The sequence below is a fragment of the Pseudophryne corroboree genome, chromosome 2, assembly GCF_028390025.1.
Source record: "Pseudophryne corroboree isolate aPseCor3 chromosome 2, aPseCor3.hap2, whole genome shotgun sequence".
Taxonomy (NCBI): Eukaryota; Metazoa; Chordata; class Amphibia; order Anura; family Myobatrachidae; genus Pseudophryne; species Pseudophryne corroboree.
In genome coordinates this window covers 167,461,207-167,476,590 of record NC_086445.1, presented here as the reverse complement: position 1 = coordinate 167,476,590, position 15,384 = coordinate 167,461,207, and the positions used below count along the sequence as shown (strand labels likewise).

Genomic DNA, 15,384 nt, shown 5'->3' with positions numbered 1-15,384 from the left:
GTGGTTACTCCATGACACTTCCCAATTTCCCGGCTTTCTGGGATTAGAGATGTTGAAACATAATAGGGACCTATCCACATGGTATTGGTGGAGCTTCAAACTAGGAGGGCTGGAGATATTAAACCTCCTGTCCACCGGTCTCCCACCATTTAACTCAAGTACCTCCCCTATCGTTAAAGGAAATGGCACTAGCCCTGATTTGCTATGACCTTGAGGTACTTGAGAGCATACCCAACAATCCGTTTTGTTTAACACATTACCCACTAAGGAGTGATAGTCACTCAATGGATGCCGGTCCATATGGATATTAAAACTGGATTGGCATTTCTTAATGCACCCATCTTCAATGACATTGTTACAGAGCCTACAGATACAGTTTTCCTCAGCTAACAATCCGTCACAATTCCTTCTATGGTCAATGCTATCGGATCGTTTTCTGATACTCGCCTTTGCTTGTTGGTTAGGTTGATCTTGGAAAACTACGCCTCCATCTTTATCATCAGAACCCATTCCAGAACCTCTATCGACCTCCATGGTACTCTCGCCGGAACAGACTGCTCTGGTCAACATCATGGTCAACAGGAAAATCCGGATCACAGTCTCTTGGGGCAAGTCCATCTTATAGGAGGAAACGGAGAAGAATGAGAAGGAGGAAAAAGAAATTTGAGGGAGAGGGGATGGGAAGTGGAGGAAAACAATAAAAGGGAGTGGGGAGTCGACAACAGCTCTCGGTCTTCAAGGCTCAGGTGCCGCCTCAGTCCTCCTGGAACAGACACTCCAGTGATACAACCTCTACCGTCTGTTCCTTATCACGGGACTTCTCTGGATCAGCAACCTTCTTGCAGTGGGATGAATGGACCCAAGTCTCTCTCTCAGCAACCTTCAGTGCTGTAGTGCTAGTCAATAAGACCTGGTATGGTCCTTCCCATCTGTCAATAAGGCAACCTGAGCGTAGAAAATTCCGTATCATTACATAATCCCCAGGTTCAATATCATGACAATTACTATCAGGTAGATCAGGAATCACCAACTTCAGACTATCATTCTGATTCCTTAACTGTTTACTCATGTTAATCAAGTACTTTACAGTTACTTCATTGTTACATTTCAAATCATCCTGAGGGTTAATCATGACATGCGGTTGTCGACCAAACAAGATTTCAAAGGGAGACAGATTAAGAGGGGACCTGGGAGTGGTTCTGATACTGTACAATACAATGGGTAAAGCTTCTGGCCATGTCAATCCTGTCTCTGCCATCACTTTACTCAATTTATTTTTAATAGTGCTGTTCACTCTTTCGACCTTCGCACTCGCCTGTGGACGGTACGGAGTGTGCAGCTTGCTATCAATTCCCATCAACTTACACATTCCTTGAAAGACATCACCTGTAAAATGGGTACCCCTATCACTTTCGATTATTCTAGGGATACCATATCTACATACAAATTCCTGCACAATTTTCTTAGCAGTAAACATAGCGGTATTTGTAGCCGCAGGAAATGCTTCGACCCAATTTGAGAAAACATCTATACAAACAAGTACATATTTCAAATTCCGACAAGGGGGTAATTGTATAAAGTCAATTTGTATTACCTGGAAAGGGCCGCCGGCAGGTGGGATATGGGATGGTTCTGTAGGTATTGCCTTTCCAATATTCTTTCTCAAACAGGTAAGGCATGACATTGCTCTTTTACTCGCATGAGAGGAGAATCCTGGGGCGCACCAATATGCTCTCACCAGTTTGCACATCCCTTCCTTGCCTAGATGAGTCAGCCCGTGAGCTGCTTCAGCCAGACATGGAAGATATGCTCTGGGGGCCACTGGTTTACCATGTCCATCCGTCCAGAGTCCTGAGGACTCCTGGCCATATCCCTTTGCCTTCCAGACTGCCCTTTCCTGTGTGGAACACAAATTTTGCATTTCACACAACTTCTGTGTGTTAATGGTATTAAATACCATCAATTGTGTGGTGTCTGTCTGTATGGGGGTAGCAGCTGCTAACTTAGCAGCTTCGTCTGCTCGGCTGTTACCAAGTGATACCGGGTCTTGGCTATATGTGTGTGCTTTACATTTGATAACAGCCACTCTGTCGGGTTCCTGTATCGCTGTTAGAAGCCTTTTTATGTGAGCTGCATGCGCTACCGGTGTACCAGCGGCCGTCATGAAATTTCTGAGACGCCATAGGGCTCCGAAATCATGGACTACCCCGAATGCGTATCTAGAATCGGTGTAGATATTGGCTGACTTACCCTTAGCCAATTCACATGCTCTGGTTAGGGCGACCAGTTCAGCAACCTGGGCTGAGTGAGGTGGGCCTAGTGGTTCCGCTTCTATGGTGTCTTGGTCATCTACGACTGCGTATCCAGTACACAAGTCTCCCGAGTCTGACTGTCTATGACAACTACCGTCCGTGTAGAACGTGAGTTCTGCATCTTCCAGTGGGTTGTCACTGATGTCAGGCCTTGCGGTAAAATTTTGGGTCAAATATTCCATACAATCATGTGTATCTTCCTTTGTATTAAATCCTCCTTCCCCATCACTCTCACCTTCCACCCTTTGTGCCTGACCAGGCACACCTGGGAGATACGTTGCAGGATTTAATGCACTGCATCTCCTTATGGTGATGTTTACGGGGGCCATTAGTGCCAATTCCCATCTTGTAAACCTCGCTGATGAGACGTGTCTGGTTTGGGCAGAATTCAATAAGGCTGATACTGCATGTGGCGTATGGATTGTGAGGTTGTGGCCTAGCACGACATCTTCGCTTTTTGTCACTAGCAATGCTATCGCAGCAACGCTTCGCAAACATGTGGGGAGGGATCGCGCTACCGTGTCTAGCTGAGCGCTGTAGTATGCCACTGGCCTGCTGGCATCACCGTGTTTTTGGGTTAGTACACCTGCCGCGCAACCAGCACTTTCTGTTCCGTATAGTTCAAAGGGTTTCCCATAGTCTGGCATACCTAGTGCTGGTGCCTGCGTTAGGCACTGTTTGAGTCTCTCAAATGCTGTTTCGGACTCGTCTGTATGCGAAATCCTATCAGGTTTGTTTGAGGAGACCATTTCCTGCAAAGGTAACGCCAAAATGGAAAACCCTGGGATCCAATTACGGCAATACCCACACATTCCTAAAAACGTTCTGATCTGTTGCTGGGTTTGTGGCAGAGTCATGTCTCTAATTGCTTGGATTCTATCAGCGGTCAGGTGTCTCAGTCCTTGTGTTAGACAGTGTCCCAAATATTTTACCTTAGTTTGGCATAATTGTAACTTGTCTTTGGAAACCTTGTGTCCTGTGTCTGAAAGATGAAACAGGAGCTGTTTCGTATCCTTCAGAGATGCTTCCAGTGAATCTGAACACAGTAATAAATCGTCCACATACTGTATCAATACTGATCCACTGTCTGGTTGGAAAGACTGTAAACAATCATGCAAAGCCTGAGAAAATATACTTGGACTATCTATGAAACCTTGGGGTAATCGAGTCCACGTGTATTGGACTCCTCTGTATGTGAATGCAAACAAATATTGGCTGTCAGGGTGCAGAGGTACCGAAAAGAAAGCGGAGCAGAGGTCAATAACAGTGAAAAATTTGGCAGTGGGAGGGATTTGCATTAGGATGACAGCTGGATTTGGCACTACGGGGAACTGACTCTCAACTATTTTGTTAATCCCCCTTAGATCCTGCACTAGTCTGTAACCCCTCCCCCCACTCTTTTTCACAGGGAAGATGGGACTATTAGCAGTGCTGGACGTTCTTACCAGAATGCCCTGTTGTAGCAAGCGCTCTATTACTGGGTAAACTCCTAACTCCACCTCTGGCTTCAGAGGGTACTGTGGGATTTTTGGAGCTATCCTACAATCTTTTACTTGTACAACTACTGGAGCTACGTTTGCCATTAATCCAGTGTCTTGTCCGTCTTTTGTCCAAAGTGACTCTGGTATCTGAGATGTCATCTCTTCTATTTGGGATGGATTCCTATTTGTCATAATGGTATGTGACATTAATTTTGATGGGGAGTCTAACATGTCTCGCACTTCCTGAGCGTGTTTCTCAGGTATGTCCAAGAATACACCTTCAGGAGTACAATAAATGACGCACCCCATTTTACACAGTAAGTCTCTTCCCAGGAGATTGGTTGGTGCCGATGCAGCCAGCAAAAAGGAATGCTTGGTATGCAAAGGCCCTATTGTAATCTCGGCTGGTTTGCTAACAGGGTAGTGCTGGACTACTCCTGTTACTCCCATGGCTGGAATTGTCCTACCAGTGGTTCTCATGCCCACTGTCGAATTTATCACTGACTTGGCCGCCCCTGTGTCTACAAGAAAGTTTAAAGTTTTACCAGCTACATTAATTGCGATCTCGGGTTCACTTCCAAGGTTGGCAATTAATTTTACTGGCTGCAGATTACAGGTATGGCCACACCCCTATTGGGTATGGTGACCTCCCTGAATCCCGCTGGCAGCAACTACTTGTGAGGGAGATAGTTGGGAACTACCAGAGGCATGCCAGTCTCTGTTTGGGGGATATCTTTTTGTTTCCCCTGTATGTGGCTCATAACTCCGTTTCTGCGGACCTTGCTCCCAATGTCGTGTGTCGTGTCGTTGTCTAGGGGGTTGGTATGAGTTTCGTGGATTCTTTACTCTACAATCTCGTGCCATGTGTCCCTGTTTGTGACAAGAATAACAAGTAACCATACTTGACTTACCCACAGGATTTGGTGATACAAACAAAGGCTGCCTTGTGGTCAGAGCCTGTATACTTACTGACATTAATTTATCACCTTGTTGTTCCCTGTGTCTGGTGATGTTTCTATCGTGATCAATAGCAGCCTCTCTCAAAGTAGCCACAGACAGACCTCGCCAACATGGTTGTGTGGTCTGTACCCTAGTCTTCAATGACTCTTTTAAACCATCCATCAGTACCGATACTGCTACTTCCCGATGGTTTGTGTCTGTTTTAATGTCCTCTATGCCTGTGTATTTTGCCATTTCTAATAATGCTCTGTGAAAATACTCTGCAGCTGTCTCTGACTCCTTCTGTTTAATGGAGAATATCTTATTCCATTTAGCTACTGCTGGGAAATACTCTTTTAGCTGCAAGTTTATTCTTTTCACATTATCTTGGTTGTACACATCTGTAAGAGGTACATCATGATCTAGTCCGCAATCAGCTAAAAATTGAGTTGCGTCGACATTTGAGGGTAAACATGCTTTCAGCAATATCTGCCAGTCTTTATTGTTGGGCTCTGCAGTGTTACCCAAGTCTCTGATGTATTTTTGACTGGCAACTAAGTCTTTTCTAGGGTCAGGAAATTCAGACACTATGGTCCTTAATTCCATTCGGGAAAATGGAGTGTACATGGCAATGTTCCTAATGGGAGTGGCTCCTGATGCGTCTGTTTTCCCATTTGGCACTGCTATTACTCTAACAGGTGTAATTCTAACAACCTCATTCTGTGTAGATTCTACAGGCTGTGGTGAAATAGTCTCAGCATAATGCATGGTGCCGTACTTACCAGTTGATATGACCTCACCTATCCCTCCGCTAGGGGCCTTTACTAATCTCGTGGGTGGAGCTGTGCCTACTGTGGTCTCTGCTATGGTGGCTGCTAGAGAGAGCGCTGAAATCGTTGCCGATTCGTCCTCTTGATCACACTCCTGAGGAAAGTTCAAAACAGGGTACAACTTGCACGGGTTAATACTTGCATGGGTTAATGGGTTAACATTATCATTAACATTTACACAGTTACTAAGTGATTTTGTGTTACACCTTAGTGCGTCTTTCTCCGCAATCAACTTCTCTCCTGATATATATGGTGGGTGTGGGGCCGTGGCAATCAGTTTTCTGTTAGAGCCAGATCCCGCCGCCTGAGCCAAACCTCTCTGTATCTCACCTTCCTGTTGCCACAACTGTAAATAATCATAATGCTGGATTCGTCTCTTTGTTGATTTTATGAGACATATCCTCCTCCTTAAATTTTGTAACACTTCTGAGCTGAAGCTCCCTACTCTTGGGAATTTCTCCCCGTCATGTACAGTCATTCTCTCCCATTCATCACATAAAGTTTCTGTGTGACTTCCATATTTCTCACACATTATATACCTGGCCGACCCAATTGGTCGGACCACTGAATCAACCCGAACCGAGGTTGATCGCCCCCTACCTGAACAAGTGGCCCCCATAGTTCGAAAGTGTTGCTTTATTTAGCCAACCCTTTACGCAAAACCAAATGTCAACAATAGGCTGACGGTGGCGGTTTACCGAGTACCCCACTCACTCGCCCACGCCGACCAATACGACCTGATCACACCGATACGGTGCTGGCGTACTCGACCTAGGGCCCCTGCGACCTGAACCTCTATTTACTGGAACCTGCGAGGGTTATCCGAAGAACACTTACTCTTTCCAGTAACTATTGGTTGCTGGATAGTTCCTGAGTGAGCAGCGAACTTCCCTTAAAATAAAAAAAATTACACAAATCACGTTAGAGTGTACAGATAGCGTTTGTGACCCCTTTACTCTAATGGTATTAGGTCAGATTACTAACTACTGCACACACTTACGTGCGGTCCAGTCGTTCAGTACACAAACAACTAAGCTTATGTACGGAAAGACCAATGGAATCGAAACTTACGACTGCGAATTCCTTCAGCCAGAGCTTATATGGCCTATATGGGTGTTGCACCAACCCTTTTCGGTGTTGTGCCTGTGAACTGTATAGCGGACTTCCTTGTCGGCTGTACCTGGACCTCCTGGTCTGTTATGACCTCCTGGTCTTGTTACAGTATGACCTCCTGGTCTTGTTACAGTATGACCTCCTGGTCTGCTATACTCTAATGCTCAAAATTGTATATTTAACCAGAGATGCCTCCCTAGCCACCGTGCACGTCACTTACACGCATGTACCTCACGAGTACTCGACTTTTCTTGTGGTTCAACCTTTAAAAATTGTAAAAACACTCACTCATCACATGTACACTTTTGTTTCTATTTCTATGCAGAAATTTTTCTTCAGATCAGGTGTGTTACCAATTAGGAGCAGGATCTGTTAATTAAAATTTCGGACACCCAAAAATAGACTTGCGTTATTTCTCGCTTTGCGTTAAAAATCAACTTATCGTGACTTGAGCTACGTGGGCGTAACCGGACGCTCCGTTGCATAACGTACGCTGCGTGCGTCGGCCTTTGGATTGCGTACGCAAGTCTGTGTTAGAGACACGTATACGCAAAGCAAAGATCCACCGTAACACAATTTATACTTTTATCAATGTAGATGATCCTTGATCATCTACCACACAACACACTGACTTCGCCTTATCTCCCAGGCAAAACTGTGTGTTTGTCTATCTTTTAACTATATTACCTTTACTCTTAAACTATGAAATAACGGCATATCTCTTTTAGCACTTCTATCAACTATAAAACTGGCAGACAGGAGAGTGATATACGAAAATGAAAAAGAAAAAGAAATGCAGATATATATATGTGTGCGTGCGTGTGTACGCAAGACAGAAAAATAAACAGTTTTAAAAGGCACTTGCGTTTTTGTTCTTACCTCCGGTTCCCGGATTCCTTCAGCACTCTTTACCTAAGCGAAGCAGACGCTTATCCTGTCAGCACTACGAGGGATACAACCTCCCGCCCTTTGCTGAGGGATAATGTCTGCTGATCTACCTAGTGCAGATATGTGAAGGACGGGCGAGCCGCCAATTGATAAAGCTAAATATTTATCGTATATAAAACACTTTAAGAGGTCTAACAACACTGTACGCTATCTACGTAAGAAGTACCTTAAGGGTACGCAAGTTGTGTAGCGATCGCTCAACCGTAGTCGAGACGCTCAAGCGTCACGTTCGCTTACGGCCCAGTGATCACAGGCAGGCACGCTATTGGCTGCCGACTAACGTGATGATTCGCTATAGCGTAGCGTACGCTCGGGACCACGAGGAGATCACCATCGGTGCAGACGCTTACAACGTTAAACCCTTTATATCTATACCTTTAACAATGAGATACACAGTATACCTTAGTGTGGAGACAGAGTGTAAGTGCAACCTGGTGTAACCTGATTAACTACAAAGCTGCTTGAGCGTCACCGACGCTCAGAGAATACTTAACCCTTATAAAGAATACACAGATACCTGGGCTTAGGGTCCAAAACCTATTATATGTATTTTAACTATTATACTTGCAAAAAGGAATCACAGTACAAATGATACACTACAATATAACATAAACCAACTAACCAGATAAACTACACAGGAAATACAATACAATACAATTAAAGGAAAATACGAGAGAGATAGAGAGAGAGAGAGAGAGATGGCTCACAGTAAGACAATATGATTACGGAGAAAACTTACGCACAAGGGGAAACGATCGCATGCGCCTCGATATCCAGCTCCCGATTATCAGCAATGAGAACCGTTGAAGAGAGTGAACTGGATACGGTCGGCCTGCCTATTTATGCCCCACACACAATACAATTCAATGGTCCCTACAATCTCATTGTTCATTGGACACAGGAATTCGGCTTCGCATTATAACAAAAGGTCATAGGTTGATTCATACAGGTGGGCTGTGACTATTTCCAACTGCTCAGGTGGGAGGGAAACTGGGTTTCCCGCCGCATGGGTAATAAAGTGCAAATAAAGTAAATGTTCATAAACTTCTTATGTCCATAACTATTCGCACGAGCGATTGATCTGCTTCAAACCAACACCGGAATATTTCTAATTAAATATTCTTCCGATGGATACTAAACACCACTGTATTACTCCTGTCTGACCCTTCGTATCAAACAAAGAGGGATTCCTCTGTTCATAAACATTCTATATTAACCAAACTTTCAGAATCTATCAAAGGGACCATGATCTACAAAATACATTATTAGTGAAAATATGTAATGATTGAGTCGCACGCTACGATCGCATAAACTCTACCGTAAATACGCATACCATGCGCCTGCGGGTGCCCGCGACTGTGAGTATGCGCACGTACGGGAGAGCGTACGCATGCGCAGCACGGACCTGTGTGAGGTGCAAATATGGTAGTGTGCATAGAGATATTTTTCTGACTTTGACACAGTCTTCCTGACTCCAGCCGTTCTGGAAACATATATTTTCAAAGCCCTGACTACGTCCAGCAACTTGGAGTCCTCCAAGTCCTGAGTAGCCGCAGGCACCAAAATAGGTTGGTTCAAATGAAACAAGGACACCACCTTTGGGAGAAATTGGGGACGAGCCCTCAATTCTGCCCTGTCCATATGGAAGATCAGATATGGGCTTTTACATGACAAAGCCGCCAATTCCGACACACGCCTAGCCGATGCTAAGGCCAACAGCATGACCACTTTCCACGTGAGATACTTCAGTTCCACGGTCTTAAGTGGCTCAAACCAGTGGGATTTCAGGAAATTCAACACAACGTTAAGATCCTAGGGTGCCACTGGTGGCACAAAAGGGGGCTGAATATGCAGCACTCCCTTAACAAATGTCTGAACCTCAGGCAGTGAAGCCAGTTCTTTTTGAAAGAAAATGGATAGGGCCGAAATCTGGACCTTTATGGACCCCAATTTTAGGCCCATAGTCACCCCTGACTGTAGGAAGTGCAGGAAACGACCCGGTTGGAATTCCTCTGTAGGGGCCTTCCTGGCCTCACACCAAGCAACATATTTTCGCCATATACGGTGATAATGCTTTGCTGTCACGTCTTTCCTAGCCTTTATCAGCGTAGGAATAACTTCATCCGGAATGCCTTTTTCCGCTAGGATCCGGTGTTCAACCGCCATGCCGTCAAACGCAGCCGCGGTAAGTCTTGGAACAGACAGGGCCCTTGTTGCAGCAGGTCCTGTCTGAGAGGCAGAGGCCATGGGTCCTCTGTGCGCATTTCTTGCAGTTCCGGGTACCAAGTCCTTCTTGGCCAGTCCGGAACAATGAGTATTGTTCTTATTCCTCTCTTTTTTACTATTCTCAGTACTTTTGGTATGAGAGGAAGAGGAGGAAACACATATACCGACTGGTACACCCACGGTGTCACTAGGGCGTCCACAGCTATCGCCTGAGGGTCCCTTGACCTGGCGCAATATCTTTTTAGCTTTTTGTTGAGGCGGGACGCCATCATGTCCACCTGTGGCAGTTCCCATCAGTTTGCAATCAGTTGGAAGACTTCTTGATGAAGTCCCCACTCTCCCGGGTGGAGGTCGTGTCTGCTGAGGAAGTCTGCTTCCCCGTTGTCCACTCCCGGAATGAACACTGCTGACAGTGCTTGCACGTGATTCTCCGCCCATCGAAGAATCTTTGTGGCTTCCGCCATTGCCATCCTGCTTCTTGTGCCGCCCTGGCGGTTTACATGGGCGACCGCCGTGATGTTGTCTGACTGAATCAGCACTAGCCGGTTTCGAAGCAGGGGCTCTGCTTGACTCAGGGCGTTGCAAATGGCCCTTAATTCCAGTATATTTATGTGTAGAGAAGTCTCCAGACTTGACCACAGCCCTTGGAAGTTTCTTCCCTGAGTGACTGCCCCCCATCCTCGGAGGCTTGCATCCGTGGTCACCAGGACCCAGTCCTGTATGCCGAACCTGCGGCCCTCGAGAAGGTGAGCACTCTGCAGCCACCACAGAAGAGACACCCTGGCCCTTGGGGACAGGGTGATCAGCCGATGCATCTGAAGATGCGATCCAGACCACTTGTCCAACAGATCCCACTGAAAGATCCTCGCATGGAACCTGCCGAAGGGAATGGCTTCGTATGAAGCCACCATCTTTCCCAGGACTCGCGTGCAGTGATGCACCGATACCTGTTTTGGTTTCAGGAGGTCCCTGACCAGAGATGCTAATTCCTGGGCCTTCTCCACCGGGAGAAACACCTTCTTCTGTTCTGTGTCCAGAATCATGCCCAGGAAAAGCAGACGCGTCGTAGGAATCAGCTGCGACTTTGGAACATTCAGAATCCAGCCGTGCTGTTGCAACACTTCCTGAGAGAGTGCTACGCTGATCAACAACTGCTCCCTGGACCTCGCCTTTATGAGGAGATCGTCCAAGTACGGGATAATTATAACTCCCTTCTGCCGAAGGAGTATCATCATTTCGGCCATTACCTTGGTAAATATTCTCGGTGCCGTGGACAGGCCAAACGGCAACGTCTGGAACTGGTAATGACAGTCCTGTACCACAAATCTGAGGTACTCCTGGTGAGGTGGGTAAATGGGGACATGCAAGTAAGCATCTTTGATGTCCAGCGACACCATAAAATCCCCCTCTTCCAGGTTTGCAATAACCGCTCTGAGCGATTCCATTTTGAACTTGAATTTCTTTATATAAGTGTTCAAGGACTTTAATTTCAGAATGGGTCTCACCCAACCGTCCGGTTTCGGTACCACAAACATTGTGGAATAGTAACCCCTTCCCTGTTGAAGGAGGGGGACCCTGACAATCACTTGCTGGAGGTACAGCTTGTGAATTGCCGCCAGCACTACCTCCCTTTCCATGGGGGAAGCTGGCAAGGCTGATTTGAGGTAACGGCGTGGGGGAGTCGCTTCGAATTCCAGCTTGTATCCCTGAGATACAATTTGTATAGCCCAAAGATCCACCTGTGAGCGAACCCACTGGCTGCTGAAGTTTCGGAGACGCGCCCCCACCGCACCTGGCTCCGCCTGTGGAGCCCCAACGTCATGCGGTGGACTTAGTGGAAGCAGGGGAGGACTTTTGTTCCTGGGAACTGGCTGCATGGTGCAGCTTCTTACCTCTACCCCTGCCTCTGGCAAGAAAGGATGCACCCCTGACCCTCTTGCCTTTTTGGGAACGAAAGGACTGCATTTGATAATACGGTGCTTTCTTAGGCTGTGAGGAAACATGAGGCAAGAAAGTGGACTTTCCAGCTGTCGCTGTAGACACGAGGTCCGACAGACCGTCCCCAAACAATTCCTCACCCTTATAAGGCAAAACCTCCATGTGTTTTTTAGAATCAGCATCTCCTGTCCATTGCCGAGTCCATAAGACCCTCCTGGCAGAAATGGCCATAGCATTAATTCTAGAGCCCAGCAGGCAAATGTCCTTCTGAGCATCTCGCATATATAAGACGACGTCTTTGATATGGCCCAGGGTTAGCAAAACAGTATCTCTGTCGAGGGAATCTATGTCGTCCAACAGAGTATCTGTCCACGCTGCTACAGCACTACACATCCAGGCTGAAGCAATAGCAGGTCTCAGTAGAGTACCAGAGTGTGTATACACTGACTTCAGGATAGCTTCCTGCTTTCTATCCGCAGGCTCCTTTAGGACGGCCGTATCCTGAGACGGCAGGGCCACCTTTTTAGATAAGCGTGTCAGCGCCTTGTCCACCCTAGGGGATGTTTCCCAACGTAACCTGTCCGTTGGCGGGAAAGGGTACGCCATCAGTAACCTCTTAGAAATCACTAATTTCTTATCAGGGGAACTCCACGCTTCTTCACACAATTCATTTAATTCATCAGATGGGGGAAAAGTCACTGGCTGCTTTTTCTCCCCAAACATATAAACCCTCTTGGTATTAACCGGGTTACTCTCAGAAATGTGTAATACATCTTTCATTGCAATAATCATGTATCGGATGGCCTTGGTCATTTTAGACTGTAAATGTGCCTCATCATCGTCGACACTGGAGTCAGACTCCGTGTCGACATCTGTGTCAACCATCTGAGATAGAGGGCGTTTATGAGCCCCTGACGGTTTCTGAGTCGCCTGGGCAGGCGCGGGCTGAGACCCCGGCTGTCCCAAGGCTGCAGCGTCATCAAATCTTTTATGTAAGGAGTTTACATTGTCATTTAAGACCTTCCACATATCCATCCAATCAGGTGTCGGCCCCGACGGGGGCGATACCAAACTTATCTGCCCTTGCTCCGTCTCCACGTAACCTTCCTCATCAAACATGTTGACACAGCCGTACCGACACACCGCACACACACACAGGGAATGCTCAGACTGAGGACAGGATCCCACAAATTCCTTTGGGGAGACAGAGAGAGAGTATGCCAGCACACACCACAGCGCTATATAACACAGGGATTTTCACTACGTACTAATAAATGATATACCCAATAGCTGCTTTTTTTGTATTCTTTGCGCCTAAATTTATGTGCCCCCCCTCTCTTTTTAACCCGTCTTGTACCTGGATACTGCAGGGGAGAGCCTGGGGAGCTGCCTTCCAGCGGAGCTGTGAAGAAAAAATGGCGCTGGTGTGCTGAGGAAGAAGGCCCCGCCCCCTCAGTGGCGGGCTTCTGTCCCGCTTTCAGTGTAAAATAATGGCGGGGGTTTTTACATATATACAGTGCTAGACTGTATATATGTATTTTTATGCCAAAGGTACTTCAATTGCAGCCCAGGGAGCCCCCCCCCCCCAGCGCCCTGCACCCTACAGTGACCGGAGTGTGTAAGTGTGCTGGGAGCAATGGCGCACAGCTGCGGTGCTGTGCGCTACCTTAATGAAGACAGGAGTCTTCAGCCGCCGATTTCGTCTTCTAGCTTCTGTTCTTCTGGCTCTGCAAGGGGGACGGCGGCGCGGCTCCAGGAACGGACGATCGAGGACAGGTGCCTGTGTTCAAACCCTCAGGAGCTAATGGTGTCCAGTAGCCTAAGAAGCACAAGCTAGCTGCAAGCAGGTAGGTTTGCTTCTCTCCCCTTAGTCCCACGTAGCAGTGAGTCTGTTGCCAGCAGAAGCTCACTGAAAATAAAAAACCTAATAAATACTTTCTTTACTAGTAAGCTCAGGAGAGCCCACTAGGAGCACCCAGCTCTGGCCGGGCACAGATTCTAACTGAGGTCTGGAGGAGGGGCATAGAGGGAGGAGCCAGTGCACACCAGATAGTACCTAATCTTTTCTTTTGAGTGCCCAGTCTCCTGCGGAGCCCGTCTATTCCCCATGGTCCTTACGGAGTTCCCAGCATCCACTAGGACGTCAGAGAAACATACTGCGCGTCCCTGAAGCCTTCACAATGTAGGTGTAATTTTGGGGGTATTTGCCATATGTGAATAAGGTATAAAAAGCATGAGGTACATTCCATGTGTGACATTATACAATCAGATCCATACTTACACAGTGACGCCAAAGGACCCTCAGATGTGGCCACTGTGCCCACTAGGGAAAGGTATACAAATGGACCCTCCTAGAATAAAACATAAGTTATACACATTACAAATGAATATGGCCAAAAGTATCACCTACAGTATGTTTAAGGCACCAAGCCTAAAATACAAGTTAGCTCATATAAAATGGCAGCTACATATATAACAATGAGAAGTTTAGGGAAATGTTTTAGGATACCATGAGAATGTACAGTATTTTACAAAGTTTTCATTAAGCAGGAGGCTTTCATTTCAATATGCAAAACAGCCTGTCTGTGACCCAATTCACACACACAGCAAAAGTTTGCACAAAAAATACAATGCGTATACATCAAGTTTTGTCACGGTATGTGGTCAGAGGTTATTAATAGTTGCAAATTATAATTAAGATTCAATTGTCTTTTTCATTATGACTTTGTGCTAGGCACACTTTCCCAAAAGCATGTGACAAAACTGGGTAGCAACATAGATCGATATTTAAAACATCGCGCTGTGTGTTACTAATTTTTGCTATCCTAAATATAGGCAGTATTGAGTTTTATATATATATATATATATATATATATATTCCTCCAGCAATCACGCGGCACTCCAAGGACTCTTCTTATATACTTTTAATAGTGGTTAAACATCCATGATGTTTAACCACTATTAAAAGTATATAAGAAGAGTCCTTGGAGTGCCGCGTGATTGCTGGAGGAATACTTATATCTGTATGCGAGCACCAGGACCAGGTGTAGTGAAGCGTGGAGTGCCGGCTGATTTGGATTGTTATATATATATATATATAAATAAAAATATAAACATATATTGTAGAAGTGGCTCTGTATATATCAGTGAAGAGATCGGAAGACGTCCGCAAATAACTCAAATAACATTTATTACATATACATACATAAAAACATACATCTAAAATCTAAAACAATGATCACCTTTCAAGTATGCATAAGGCCAGTTTTAACTTGAACAAGGGTATAATCCCTAATTAGCATAGAATATGTAAGGTTGATTAAATAGCTGCCTTGGTGACACTTTATGTGAATATAAGCTGAAGTCCTGAATAGACAGTGTGTAACACTGTAATATGCAGTCTTTGATACTGGGTCCACACACGGAATTGCTACTTTGTATGCCGGCGTCCCGGCTGTGATAGAGACAGTTCAGTGTGAAACGGAAAGCAGTATTTATAGTTACCACTGATTCTCCCTGCTAGTATGACGTATCCGTCCCTTTTCTTCACCCGGTGGTGAGGCCGTCACCGCCCCGTGTGATGTACGCCGGGATGGG

General features: G+C 46.0%; 1 protein-coding gene across 2 annotated transcripts in view; it reads right to left on the bottom strand.

The window, feature by feature from the left end:
• The window catches only part of EBPL (EBP like), a 66,345-nt gene that overhangs the window by 9,135 nt on the left and 41,826 nt on the right, over positions 1-15,384 (bottom strand). For both annotated transcript variants that reach the window (XM_063957049.1, XM_063957050.1), the window contains exon 2: positions 14,069-14,138. In XM_063957049.1, coding sequence (XP_063813119.1) covers positions 14,069-14,138 — 70 coding nt within the window. The remainder of the gene's footprint in view (positions 1-14,068; positions 14,139-15,384) is intronic.